Below are 12,180 nucleotides of genomic sequence, written 5' to 3' on the forward strand. Positions count from 1 at the left end.
AGGCCCTTCAGCTTATCAAATTGGAAATGAATATTTAGATGAAGAATTTGAAGAGCTTGAGAAATATCTTGGAGATATTTATGATAAATTTTCAACTTTTGGTTGTACACTTATGTGTGATGGGTGGAGCACTCGTACAAAACATCCAATAATAAATTTTATGGTATACTGTGATAGGCACATGATATACCATAGTTCAGTTGATTGTACCAATATTAAGAAAACTGCTGAATATATTTTCAAGTTAATGGATGAGGTAGTAGAGGTTGTGGGGGACAAAAATGTTGTGCAAGTTGTGACAGATAGTGAATCTAGTATGAAAGCTGCTGGACAACTGTTGATGAAAAAAAGAAAAAATCTTTTCTGGTCACCTTGCACTGCGCATTGTATAGATTTGATGTTGGAGGATATTGGCAAAATGGATAATGTAAAAGAAACTATTGCTCAGGGGAAGAAGATAACAAGTTTCATATATAACAGTGACAAAGTAGTGAATCTGATGAAGACATATACAAAAAAAAGGGAACTGCTACGTCCAGGTATCACTAGATTTGCAACTGAATTCATTTCTATGGAAAGTCTTCTTCGGCATTGTACATAACTGAAAAGAATGTGCACCTCAGATGAATGGGCAGAGTTTAATAACACTACCAAGAGAAAAGCAGAAGCTATTAAAGTAGCTGAGTTGATATTGTCAGAGAAGTTTTGGAAAAAAGTTAGAAATGTGTGTGCAATAATGGAGCCTCTGGTCAAAGTTTTAAAAACTATTGATCAAGATAATAAGCCAACATTGCCAATTATTTATGAGGCAATGGATAGAGCAAAAATGGCTATTCAAAAGTCGGTGAAATCTTGGAAAACAATTTGGGAAGTGATTGATAATAGATGGTACAATCAACTTCATCGGGATTTACATGCGGCAGGTAATTTAAAATATTACATCCAATTTAAATATGTAATATTTATTTATTTATTTATTTATTTTCTAATTTTGTTATTTTATTGTATTTAGCATATTTTTTGAACCCGATCCTTCAATATTCTGGAACTTGTGAGTTTAATCTGGATGGAGTTCGAAGAGGGTTAAAGAACGTCATTGCAAAGTTGGAGCCAAATTTAGATGCACAAGTTGATTCAATAAATGAGGTATTCTTTTGATTATTTTATTTATTTATATTAATCAACAAATTTTAAAATTTTAACACTTGTGTATACATTATTTTTGTAGATCAAAATTTTTGCAGACAAAAAGGGAGGCTTTGGAAGTGCTATTGCAGCAAGAGCATTACCAAAATCTTTACCAGGTTTCAACTTAATTCATACTTACATAAACATCCAAATCATATAAATGAAGTTAATATTTTTATAATATTAAAATAATAATAATAAATGAATGTTATTATTACTTTGTTTGTTTAGCTGAATGGTGGCTTAACTACGGTGAAGATGCGCCAAATTTAAGGAATATTGCAGTGAAAATATTGAGTCAAACCTGCACATCCTCTGGTTGTGAGCGAAATTGGAGTACATGGTCATTAATTCATACAAAACTACGCAACCGTTTGGCAGTTAAAAAATTGCATAAATTAGTTTTTGTGCATTACAATATGCGATTGAAGGTGAAAAATTTGATGCATCAAAGAGATACTGATGATTTCTACAATCCAATTGACTTGAATCACATTTTTCACCAAGATGATATATTGGATGATTGGATAAGAGAAAATGAACAACCCACATTGCCTGAAGATAATCTGGATTGGTTGGATAAGGGCATTCATCAAACTGAATCAGAAAGTAGTGAATATCAAGAACATGACAACGATGGTTTTGGTGATACATTGTCCCAATATATTACCAAAAGAAATAAGAAAGGTCTTGCTGCATCCTCAAGTAGGAAACAAAAAAGTAAGACTAAACAAACCAGTAAGCAGATTGTTCCGTCATCTTCAAATAAAAGTGACAGCAGTAATGATGATGATGACAATGGTGACAATGGAGATGGAGGGAACAATTCTTCCAGGCATAGTGGTTACAATCGAGATAGCCAACAAGCAGGAGGTATGTCATGGGCTCAAGGACAAGATAATTATTATGCCACTCAAGATACTGATCATGGCTATTGTCCTGGTATAGAAGCACAACGTCAATTCCTCAATGATTTAACTCAATTTTCAAGTAAGGATACTTTCTCTCACCATTCAGGGTCACAAAGATATAGAGGAGTCAATGATCAGATGCAAAATTTGGGTATATACTCAACTTATGAGCATGAATCTAATCAAAACCGTAGTACTAGTCAATTGGGATATGGCTATGACCAATCATATGGAATCACTCCTGACTATTACAGTGGATATCGGCCATTTGACAGACCTGGACATGTTGAAAGGTCTACTAGCATTCATGGTAGTGGATACTATGAAAAAGAATTAGATAAGTCTCATGATGGTTCTTCTTTTGATTCCAATAACATTGAATTTTATGGTCATGATTCTACTGCATCATATGGTACCAGCGATAGTGTTAACTATCGAGGGTTTGGATACTACCATCAACAAATCATCTCCAATCCAGAAATTCTTCCGTCCAATGATTATGGAACATCTAGTCAATCATCACATCCAGTAAATACACCAGATAACTCGTTTACACTACCTACTCAAGGTCCTATGCCACTTCCACATCTGTTTTACCATTCATCGACCAATCAGGATGATTTTGAACCACATCGTCATTCTACTTGGTATTAACATGTACGAAAATATAAAGTACTAGTATATCTTTTTACATATTTACCTTTTATCTAATATGATTTCTTTTTATTTTTGGCAGGAGATTGATCAAAATATTCCAACTTTATGCTATAAATAAATCTTTAGTTTGTATTGTTAATGGTTGATATTACTTTTGCAATTATTAGTTTTAAAATTGTGGTCTATATTATTTTGATTTTATTTGTGATGCCATTGTTTTAAATAATTAAAAGTACTTATCGTGTGTAATATGTATAAAAATAGTACATTTTACAAATTTTCTTTTGTTATTTGTTATTATTTTTGTTTAGCATACTTTTTTTATATTATTAACAGTTTTTAGAATATTAAATGCTTTAAAATTTGCGTCTCACTGAGACCGTGACCGATATGCCGAGACCGATGTGGACCGTTCCGGGCCGCGACCGCGACTTTGAACCATGTTTACGGGTGTTTTTGGGATTTCACCGGTTAAGCCGGCTTCCATCATCCCCTTCTTACAGGGGTCTAAGTGGTTGCCCAGTAACCAACCCAGTATTGGGAAGGCGGGGAGTTTGGTAGATAAAGGGGGAACTGCTGCTACGGCGGATAAGTCTAGTAATACCGGGAAGCAAGGGCCTGTTGTGGAGAAGAGTACTGTTGCTGCAGTGGCTGCTGCTTCACCAGAGGCTATGTCCGAGGATTTAAAGCTTTCTAGAAGCAGCTGGTTGTTGAAACTGTTAAATGTCTGTTCCGATAATGCTAAGGCTGCTTTTACTGCTTTGAGCGTTAGCATTCTGTTCAGATCATCTTTAGCTGAGCCAAGATCAATTCCCTCGACTTCTATGTACCCCACTCTTGATGTAGGTGACCGCATTCTTGCTGAGAAGGTATATTTTGGATGACTTTTGCTACTTATTTCCCTAATTCAGTTTTCAGGGGATATTTTTTTTTTAAAATATGTTGGGTTGCTTTATTTATGTCTGTATTGAAGTCCACTGGATTATTTATGTGATGACTTTTGCCTTTTTTTTCCACGGCTTCTCTGCTTAGCTCACTGTTTCCCAAGCTCACGCCATTCACTTCTCTCTCTTCATCTTCCCTTCTCTTCACGCCATTCATCTTCCTCTCTTCACTTCTCTCTCTCTTCATTTTAAATCATCATCAAAGTCTTCATCTTCCCTTCTTCTCTCTCTTCTTGGCTGAATCTTGAGGCTGCAAAAGAGAGGAAGAAAAAAACTCCTTCTCCAACTACAAAATCTTGCTCCAAAATCTCCAAAATCTTCACTCACCTTTGGAAGTTTTCAACTTTGAAGAAAGGCCTTATCTTGTGGTGGTTTTTGATGGATTTGGTGGTGCAAAACTTATACTTAGCTGGGGTTGAAAATTTTATATAACATATAATATTTATGTAAATATATTATAAATATATAAAAATATATTTTAAATAAAATAAAATATTTATGATATGTATATGTAAATATATAATATTAGAAATGTATAATATATATAATATACATTAATATTAATATAATTTATATATAATATACATAATTGAAATATACATATTAATATATATTATAAAACAAAATTGCATAAATATATTTATAAATTTATATATAAATAAATGTATTTATATTAATATATAATATTTATTTCAATTGACATAATATATATAATATTATACATAATTGAAATAAATATATTTATATTAATATAATATATATATATAATATACATAATTGAATATACATATTAAAATACATAATTGAAATATACATATTAAAATATATAATTAAAAAATATTAAAATATAATTGAAATATACATATAAAATACATAATTAAATATACAAATTGAAATATACTTATTAAAATATACAAATTAAATATGCATAATTGAAATATATTTGGAATTGTTTTTGATATATTGTTTGGATTGGTGTTTTTGAAGTTGTTTTTAAAATACAATTTACTGTAGCATTTGGAATGTGAAAAACAGTTTTTCAAAAACAGGCTCAAAAACACCAATCCAAACGTACCCCTAGTTATTTTAGTTATAAAACTAAATAATGAAACCAGAATTAACTACTAAAATGCACTTAAAAATACGTAAAATAAACCCTTATCACTCCCTATCTAGAATTTTGTTTCATTTTATTTTTCTATTAAAATCTCTTCTAAATTTTTTTATTGAGAGTTTTCTATTTCTCTTAGGGGTTGCTAGTCAGAATTTTCTATTCTTCTAGGGATTCGTATGTAAATTTTATATTTTTTTTGTTGTTAGAACTAAATTTATTTCAAATCTGATTATTATATCTAAATTTTTTTTTGTATCTTGGATTTATTTAGACAGATTTCATCATAATTATTGGAGCTTCAAACTATTAATTAGTATATATGGTGATTGCAACATGCACAGAAAGGAGCTGCAGTTTATCTTATTAGAAGATAATTTTAAAATTTCTTATATTTTTCAATTGTTCATAATTTTTCAGATCTATTATATATATTAAATTGCATATCTATAATTTTCAGTGCATGTTTGACTTGGTATTAGGACAGTATTATACATCAAATCATACTAAATGATTTCTAACAATTTGTTAATGAAATAAATTTTTTATCCAAAAAAAAAAAAAACACAAGGACAATCCTGGGAAGTCATAGAACATTTATGTAGTACCAATTTAACACTGTAAGGCATAGATAAACATGAATTTAAGGCAAAAATGACATTCATTTGAGAACCTCCATTACCTCCTTTGACCCTCAAACGCCTCAAAATTTTAGACTAGGAAATCATCTTTAAGTTGTACATTGACTAGATTCGTGTCTAAATTGGACTAGACTCCTCTATATTGAATCGGAGAAAAGTTGTCTCCATTACATCACCATAAATTTAATTCAAACATTATTTTCAAAAATTAATATCGTTCATGACATATTTCATAACTTGTATTAGTTATACTTAAAATTTTGTATGAAATTAACAAAGTTTTGTCATTTGATTAGTCATTACTAATTTTCTTCCAATTTTAGCCCATTTTCAACATTCAAAATGTTTCATGCAAATTGAATGCCAAAATATTCCCAAAAGAATATCATTTTTTAATATATTGATCTAGAGATCCAAAGAAAAGTAATGACATAATCAACTGATTTTATAAAATTACGGTAACTTAGATATAAATAAATAAAGGGATCAATATCAAGAGATTCGACGGAAAGGGTCCTAACCCGTCTAAATTGGCCAAACAACAAACCAAAATCACATACAAAATCAAATACCTATATTTTTTTTTATCTGGGTTTTTTCCTTTCTTCTTTGGGATATAGTGATGGCAAACAGAAATGAAGATGGTGGTCACGAAAAAGATTGCTAAGGAAGTCAAGGAGGCAGCAGTTGTTATGGAATTTTTTTTTTAAAAAAAAAATTAAGTTGCGGTGGAAATCACCTGTTGTGAGTTACAGGATTGAGGGGATCGATGAAGATGATCAGGTTAAAGGAAAGAAATTTTCAAAATTGTAATTCTACCCTTCAACTTACTTTTTTCTTTAATAAAGAATATAAGTTTTTTTGAAATTATAATTAAGCCCCTTAATTAACCTTTTTTTTTTTTACCTAAAAGTAAAGGTAGTATGGGAATTTCAAACTTTTCTCTATATCAATATAGATGGTTTTCATCCACCTTACCTATCAGTTTAAACCAATAAAGTCTTTTGGATATTTTTGAATGAGAAGGGGGTTCAATAACGTGCAAATCAGAGGAAATTTTTGTGCATTTTTCTCAAAAAGAATAAATTCCATATTGTCTATATATATATTAAAAAAAAAGATTGATCCATATTGAGGCTGTGGAATTGATGCAATGACTCATAGGTGTACCAGTTGCAAAATTATCTTTCTTGCGGGGGGAGGGGAGGGAGAAAGAAGGGGATTAAGGAGGAGGAAGGAGGGAAGGGGAAGGAATGGTGGTGGTGGTGAAGAAAGGGAAGTGGTGGTGGCAGCGTGTGGTAGTGATCGGTAGTGAATGGAAGAGGAAATGGCTGGTAGTTTTTTTTTTTTTTTTTTTGTTAGCTATATTTGAGATGTGTACTTTTAGTGATTTTGGGAGTATTTTTGGAGTTTGTTATTATAGATTCCAAATATAAAAACTAGTTTTCCAAAAAAACTCATCTTAAAAACATAGGCCAAGCTGCGACATTACATTAGAAAATCAAGATGTAATTTTCAAGGGGTGAAATTGTAATTATAATACGTTAAAGAAGAATCAGTTCCCCGAGCACGCTTCATTGTATCCATATATATGTATTATTTGCTTCTTGTCTTGTGAAAACCTTCAAAAGAGGACTTGCAAGGGAAATAATACCTACCAACTGATGGATTCCAAAGCACTTGTTTCTTGTGTTCTCCTCCTTCATCTGTTGATTGTCCTGGTAAGTTACTTTGACAATAAATTGTTTTTTGTGATTTATATGCTGTGGACTTAATTCTCGCTGTCTTACAACACTATACAACCTGTACAGGGAGCCTGTGATATCATACCCAAGGCCAAGGATAGTGGTACTAATGCAATCAGGCTCCAGGGCATGGATGCTAATAATCCTCATCGAAATGATAAGACACATCATGTTGCTCACGTCCATGAAAAGAAGTCAATGCACGATCCTTCTCTTTCCTCATCCCACATGATGCATCAGATGGATCCAAGAGCAACCGTGTTTTTCGTTTTAGATGATCTCAAGTTAGGCAAAACATTGAGTATCCTTTTCCCTGACGGAGATCCTAGTCCTTTGTCCTCTCCTTATCTCTGGCCTAGAGAACAAGCCGATGCTATCCCCTTTTCATTGGCAAAACTCCCACAGATTCTTCAACACTTTTCATTTCCTCAAGGATCTCACCAGGCCCAAGTGATGGAACATACACTCCGAGCTTGCGAGACTAAGCCTATGAAGGGAGAATCCAGGGCTTGTGCCACATCCTACGAGTCATTGGTAGATTTTGCACGAAAGATCTTGGGATTGAATACCGATATTGAAGTTTTATCAACGCATCGCCTCGCAAAATCTAATGCTGCTAGATTACAGAACTATACGATCACAGAAGCTCCTAAACGAATTTCAACTCTAAAGATGGTTGGCTGTCACAACATGCCATATCCTTTCATAGTTTTCGGTTGCCACTATCAGCCGGGTGATAATAATTTATACAGGACTGTTCTATCTGGAGAGAATGGTGATAGGGTTGAAGCTACTGCAAGATGTCACATGGATACCTCCCAATGGAGCCATGATCACGTTTCCTTCCGGGTGCTTGGTATCGAACCGGGCACTGCACCTGTTTGCCATTTCTTCCCGGCAGAGGACTTTGTATTGGTTCCATCTACTTCTTCAATCTAGTAATATCCAAGAGCTCAAGTGCTTTCAGCATTTTAGTTGTTTAGCTTAAGTCGCCTTGTCTGAATGTGTAATACTAGAAATCAATAAATTCGTGTGCCTCATGTTTGATTATCTGTATTCGAATAAAACTCCGTGGAGTAGTAGCGCTACTTTTGACAATCAAAGTTTTATATACTTCATTTTACACGTATGTTACAAGATTTCATCATATAATATACTCTTCTTCAAGATTGCAACTTTGACATCTTTCAGATCTTTCAGCCAAAGCTTTTAAGTTTCCTGCAAATTCAGATGGTCTTGATTTCTTCTGATCATCAGAAACTCGAGGAGGTACTGTGTGAAGTGAATAGTTCCAAGAAAACACCACTCCTGTTGTATGATTCAAGGACAAAAGAACCGCATCCATCCATCTAGAAAAGCTGCAGAAACCTTCCGTCCTTGCCGTTGAGAAAATTTTATAGATAACTCTTCGATTTCAAGTCTAGGATCCATTGGACCGTCTTTGATCTCATTGAGATCAACTTTTGCAGATGCAGAACAACTTTTGCAGACCGTCTTTAATCTCTAGAAAGTGGACGGCTGAACAAGATGAAATCTTGACCTAGTACATGATCTGAAACCTGAAGAATAATGGGAAGAGCCCCTTGCTGTGAGAAAGTGGGCATAAAGAGAGGGAGGTGGACGGCTGAAGAAGATGAAATCTTGACCGAGTACATTCAATCTAATTTGTTTCGTCGGTTAATTGCAAAAGATTAAACCAGTGTGACAATTATACCCCCGTTAGTCCACGCAAATTGAGTAAAATGTAGTGAAAAGTCCTACATTTGAAGTAAAAAACTAATTCAAGGACTAAATTTGTTAAAATATTTCATCAAGGACGAAATTGATTTAAGTGAAAATGTTTAGGGACCAAATTGACGAAATTCCCAACAGCTAATCCCAAAAGTTTTTCTTATGTAGTAGCTGGACTTCTTGATCGCATAATTGTGGCTGTCCATCTCTTTGATTTGGATTCCGATCTTATTCAAATACTTTTGGAGGGGTATCCTATAATTAGAGTGTCAATCACAAACTCAATTATGTTGATTCGCCCAAACTCGCTCACCAATAACCCCCGTTCAAATCCACCCACTAATTTTAAATAGGTCTAAATGGGTATCCAATTAAACTCATTTAATTAGTAGACAGTGGATTAACTCGAATCACTTATTTATACCCATTTAAAATAATTATACATTTAAACTCAAGTATTAAACAAATAAATTTAAATTTATTATCAATGTAATAATAATAAAATGCTATTATTTTTTATCAGACAACATGTGAAAAAATAAAAAAATTAATTATAACTATTTAAATTCGTTTAAATCACTTATTTTGACACCTTTGACGACCATTGTCTGCTCATTGGACATTCCACCGCCACTTGTTCAGCCGTTCCTTTCTTCCTTGCCGTTGCCAGTGTCTATCATTTCCGATTACCAGGTAAGGCTCTGACATAACCACTGGGCCTTTGGCTTGGAGAAATCATGACGTCGAAGAAGCGACTTGTGAGGCAGAATAGGAGATGCAGAAAAAGTATCCTGAGTTGTTCGCTTAGAAATGTGAGAATTTTGAATAAAGACCTCATCTTTTGATCGCATCAAGCCTCAGCCGGAAAAAAGAAACCCAAAGGTAACAGCTTTCCACTTTGGAGTTTGTTTATGAGTTGCCTCCCACCAAAAATGCCACATTTTTGTGGCTTGTCTTCAAAAAATTCAGACGGGTGTGCTGTGCACCCGTCTGATTCGGTGGTGGTTCAGTCCTCTCTGGCTTATCCCTGGGTCTCCTTAGGCCCGTCTCCTTCCCCTTAGTGTAGGATAGATTAGATTTATCATCTTCGAAAAAAAAAAGAAAAAAGGTAAGGCTCTGACATTAGTGTCCACCTGCCATAGTGCCATCCCATTGATTAACCAAGTTACAGCGCTGTCATATTTGTCAAGCCATCCTTCATTATTGGATCTTTTATTCTATGTATGGGACCGTCCTTACTGTTCCCATGAAAGATTGGTTCAGAAATGTATGGCAGCTGTGAAATACGTTAGCTGTCTGAATCTTGTCTCATAAAGATATGTAGCTGAAAATCCGAACGCATTGGTTTCACGAGAGTTTTCTTATCCACCGTGCCTGCCAATTTTCTATCACCATATAACAGCGTTTTTAAACTATACGGACTGACCGATTCTAAACATTGAACCGAGGGTCCGGTGGTTCAGTCCGAATTAATCAATTGAGTTGAACAGACATTTACTGGACCTGCTCAGATATTGGGTTTAAATAAAGAAAATTGAGTTTTTAACTATATATTTTGTGAGACTATGAGCTGGTTTAGATTAAAGACTTGTGCATTTCAATCGTTGTAATTTAACAATTATTTCTTAGATTGGATTTTGATTCTTTCAGATTATGTCTTCTTGTGCATTTCAATCTTTGTAATTTAACAATTATTTCTTAGATTGGATTTTGATTCTTTTAGACTATGTCTTTCTTGTGCATTTCAATCTTTGCAATTTAATAATTGTTTTTTAGATTGGATTACATGTTTAGTTCTGGAGAGGCCCCCTAATCTCGATTCGAGGCCTGACATGTTGTATTTGTACTCGATTTCGGGAAGTTAGCAATTTCATATTTTATTACACCATTGTTTCTTTGATTGGATTTTGATTCTTTTAGGTTATGTCTTTCTTGTGCATTTCAATCTTTGCAATTTAGTAATTGTTTTTTAGATTGGATTTACATGTTTAGTTCTAAAGAGGTCCCATGATCTCGATTCGAGGTCTTCCAAGTTGTATTTCTAGTTGATTTCGGGTATTTAGGAATTTCATATTTTATTACACCATTTTTTAACTCAATCAAATCATATTTCAACTTTTGTCACACTATTTTCCAACTCAATTACATTAAAAGCAAACTTGTGAGAAATAAAACTTGTGAGACCCCATCAACCCCTGCTCCTACTAATATTACACATGTAGATTATATTTTATTTAAAAGGAAAATTGCCAAATTAGAATTAGTCAAAATAGTCCATCAAATATAACAAAAGAAAAGTATCCTTTTAGTTCGCGAGCTCATTTTTTGATCGGTTTTCTAGCCAAAAAGTGTGTGCCTTTCTTAGGTACCCACAATTTAAATAGCAAAATGGGAAAACAATTTATTTTCTTCCACAAAAAGCACATGACAATCATATGATCACCTCCTGAATAGGGAATCCTAATCGAAGAAAGAGTAAACTACAGGTGACCTTTACACTTTCTTGTTTGATTATGGGTCTGGTGGATATGAATTAAGGTCCTTTGCTAGAAGTGTGGTTATGTCCTTTGCTAGAAGTTTGATTATGAATTAAGGTTCTTTTATTTAAGAGAAACAAATTGCGTTTCAATTTTGCCGTTGAAATTGTGGGAACCAGAGAGATGGTGCACTTTTAGGCTTAAAAATTGATTGAAAGTGAGTTTTGGGACTAAAGGAGCATATTTTTTATAATTATTTTGATGCTTATATCAAAACCATATAAATTTACACCGAATGTATTAAAAATTATACAAACTGATAGAATTTACCTTGCTGTAAAAAAAAAAATGGCTACCAAACTATTTCTTGTCTCAATTTAATCACTCAACTAATTAATCAATATACCGTTGGTTATTTCATCGGATTTTGCTCTTAGTTTTACAAATAAACCAAACACATGCAAATCAAGTGCCAAAATTTAAGGGTAATCATATCCACTGAGTTTATCAATCCAAATCTAAAAAGTCCAACAGCCACTAATCTATTCCCTTCGTACTCTTTTGGCCATTCAAATATTTTTTGTTTCAATATAATCACTAAAGTCTTAAATCAATATACTAGCAGTCATTCCGTCAAATATATCCGTTAATGCTAAGGAATGAGTTCTATGTGCATTTCACATACCCAAAACAGGACAATTATGTAAGGTCAATTTTTTAGAATTTTTCCCCGTTAATATTACAAATGCAGGTAATATTATAATAAAGGAAAAAT

General features: G+C 33.2%; 2 protein-coding genes across 2 annotated transcripts; both read left to right on the forward strand.

Annotated features, from left to right (window-relative positions):
- The first annotated feature begins 3,196 nt into the window (after window positions 1-3,196).
- On the forward strand, window positions 3,197-3,640 carry LOC113693093 (thylakoidal processing peptidase 1, chloroplastic-like). The gene has a single exon (XM_027211672.1). The coding sequence runs from the start codon at window positions 3,197-3,199 to the stop codon at window positions 3,638-3,640; it is 444 nt and encodes a 147-aa protein (XP_027067473.1).
- A 3,385-nt stretch (window positions 3,641-7,025) lies between these two features.
- LOC113694336 (BURP domain protein USPL1-like) lies at window positions 7,026-8,247 on the forward strand. The gene is made up of 2 exons (XM_027213262.2): window positions 7,026-7,173; window positions 7,264-8,247. The coding sequence occupies exons 1-2, from the start codon at window positions 7,117-7,119 to the stop codon at window positions 8,134-8,136; spliced, it is 930 nt and encodes a 309-aa protein (XP_027069063.1). The 5' UTR covers window positions 7,026-7,116; the 3' UTR covers window positions 8,137-8,247.
- Window positions 8,248-12,180: the final 3,933 nt, after the last annotated feature.

The sequence above is a fragment of the Coffea arabica genome, chromosome 6c, assembly GCF_036785885.1.
Source record: "Coffea arabica cultivar ET-39 chromosome 6c, Coffea Arabica ET-39 HiFi, whole genome shotgun sequence".
Lineage (NCBI taxonomy): Eukaryota > Viridiplantae > Streptophyta > Magnoliopsida > Gentianales > Rubiaceae > Coffea > Coffea arabica.

Excerpts from the sequence above, each read along its gene's own strand:
- LOC113693093 (XM_027211672.1), top strand. The coding sequence starts at position 3,197 with ATGTTTACGGGTGTTTTTGGGATTTCACCGGTTAAGCCGGCTTCCATC.
- LOC113694336 (XM_027213262.2), top strand. The coding sequence starts at position 7,117 with ATGGATTCCAAAGCACTTGTTTCTTGTGTTCTCCTCCTTCATCTGTTG. Across the intron at positions 7,174-7,263 it reads TTCATCTGTTGATTGTCCTG|GGAGCCTGTGATATCATACC; the intron begins GTAAGTTACTTT and ends CAACCTGTACAG.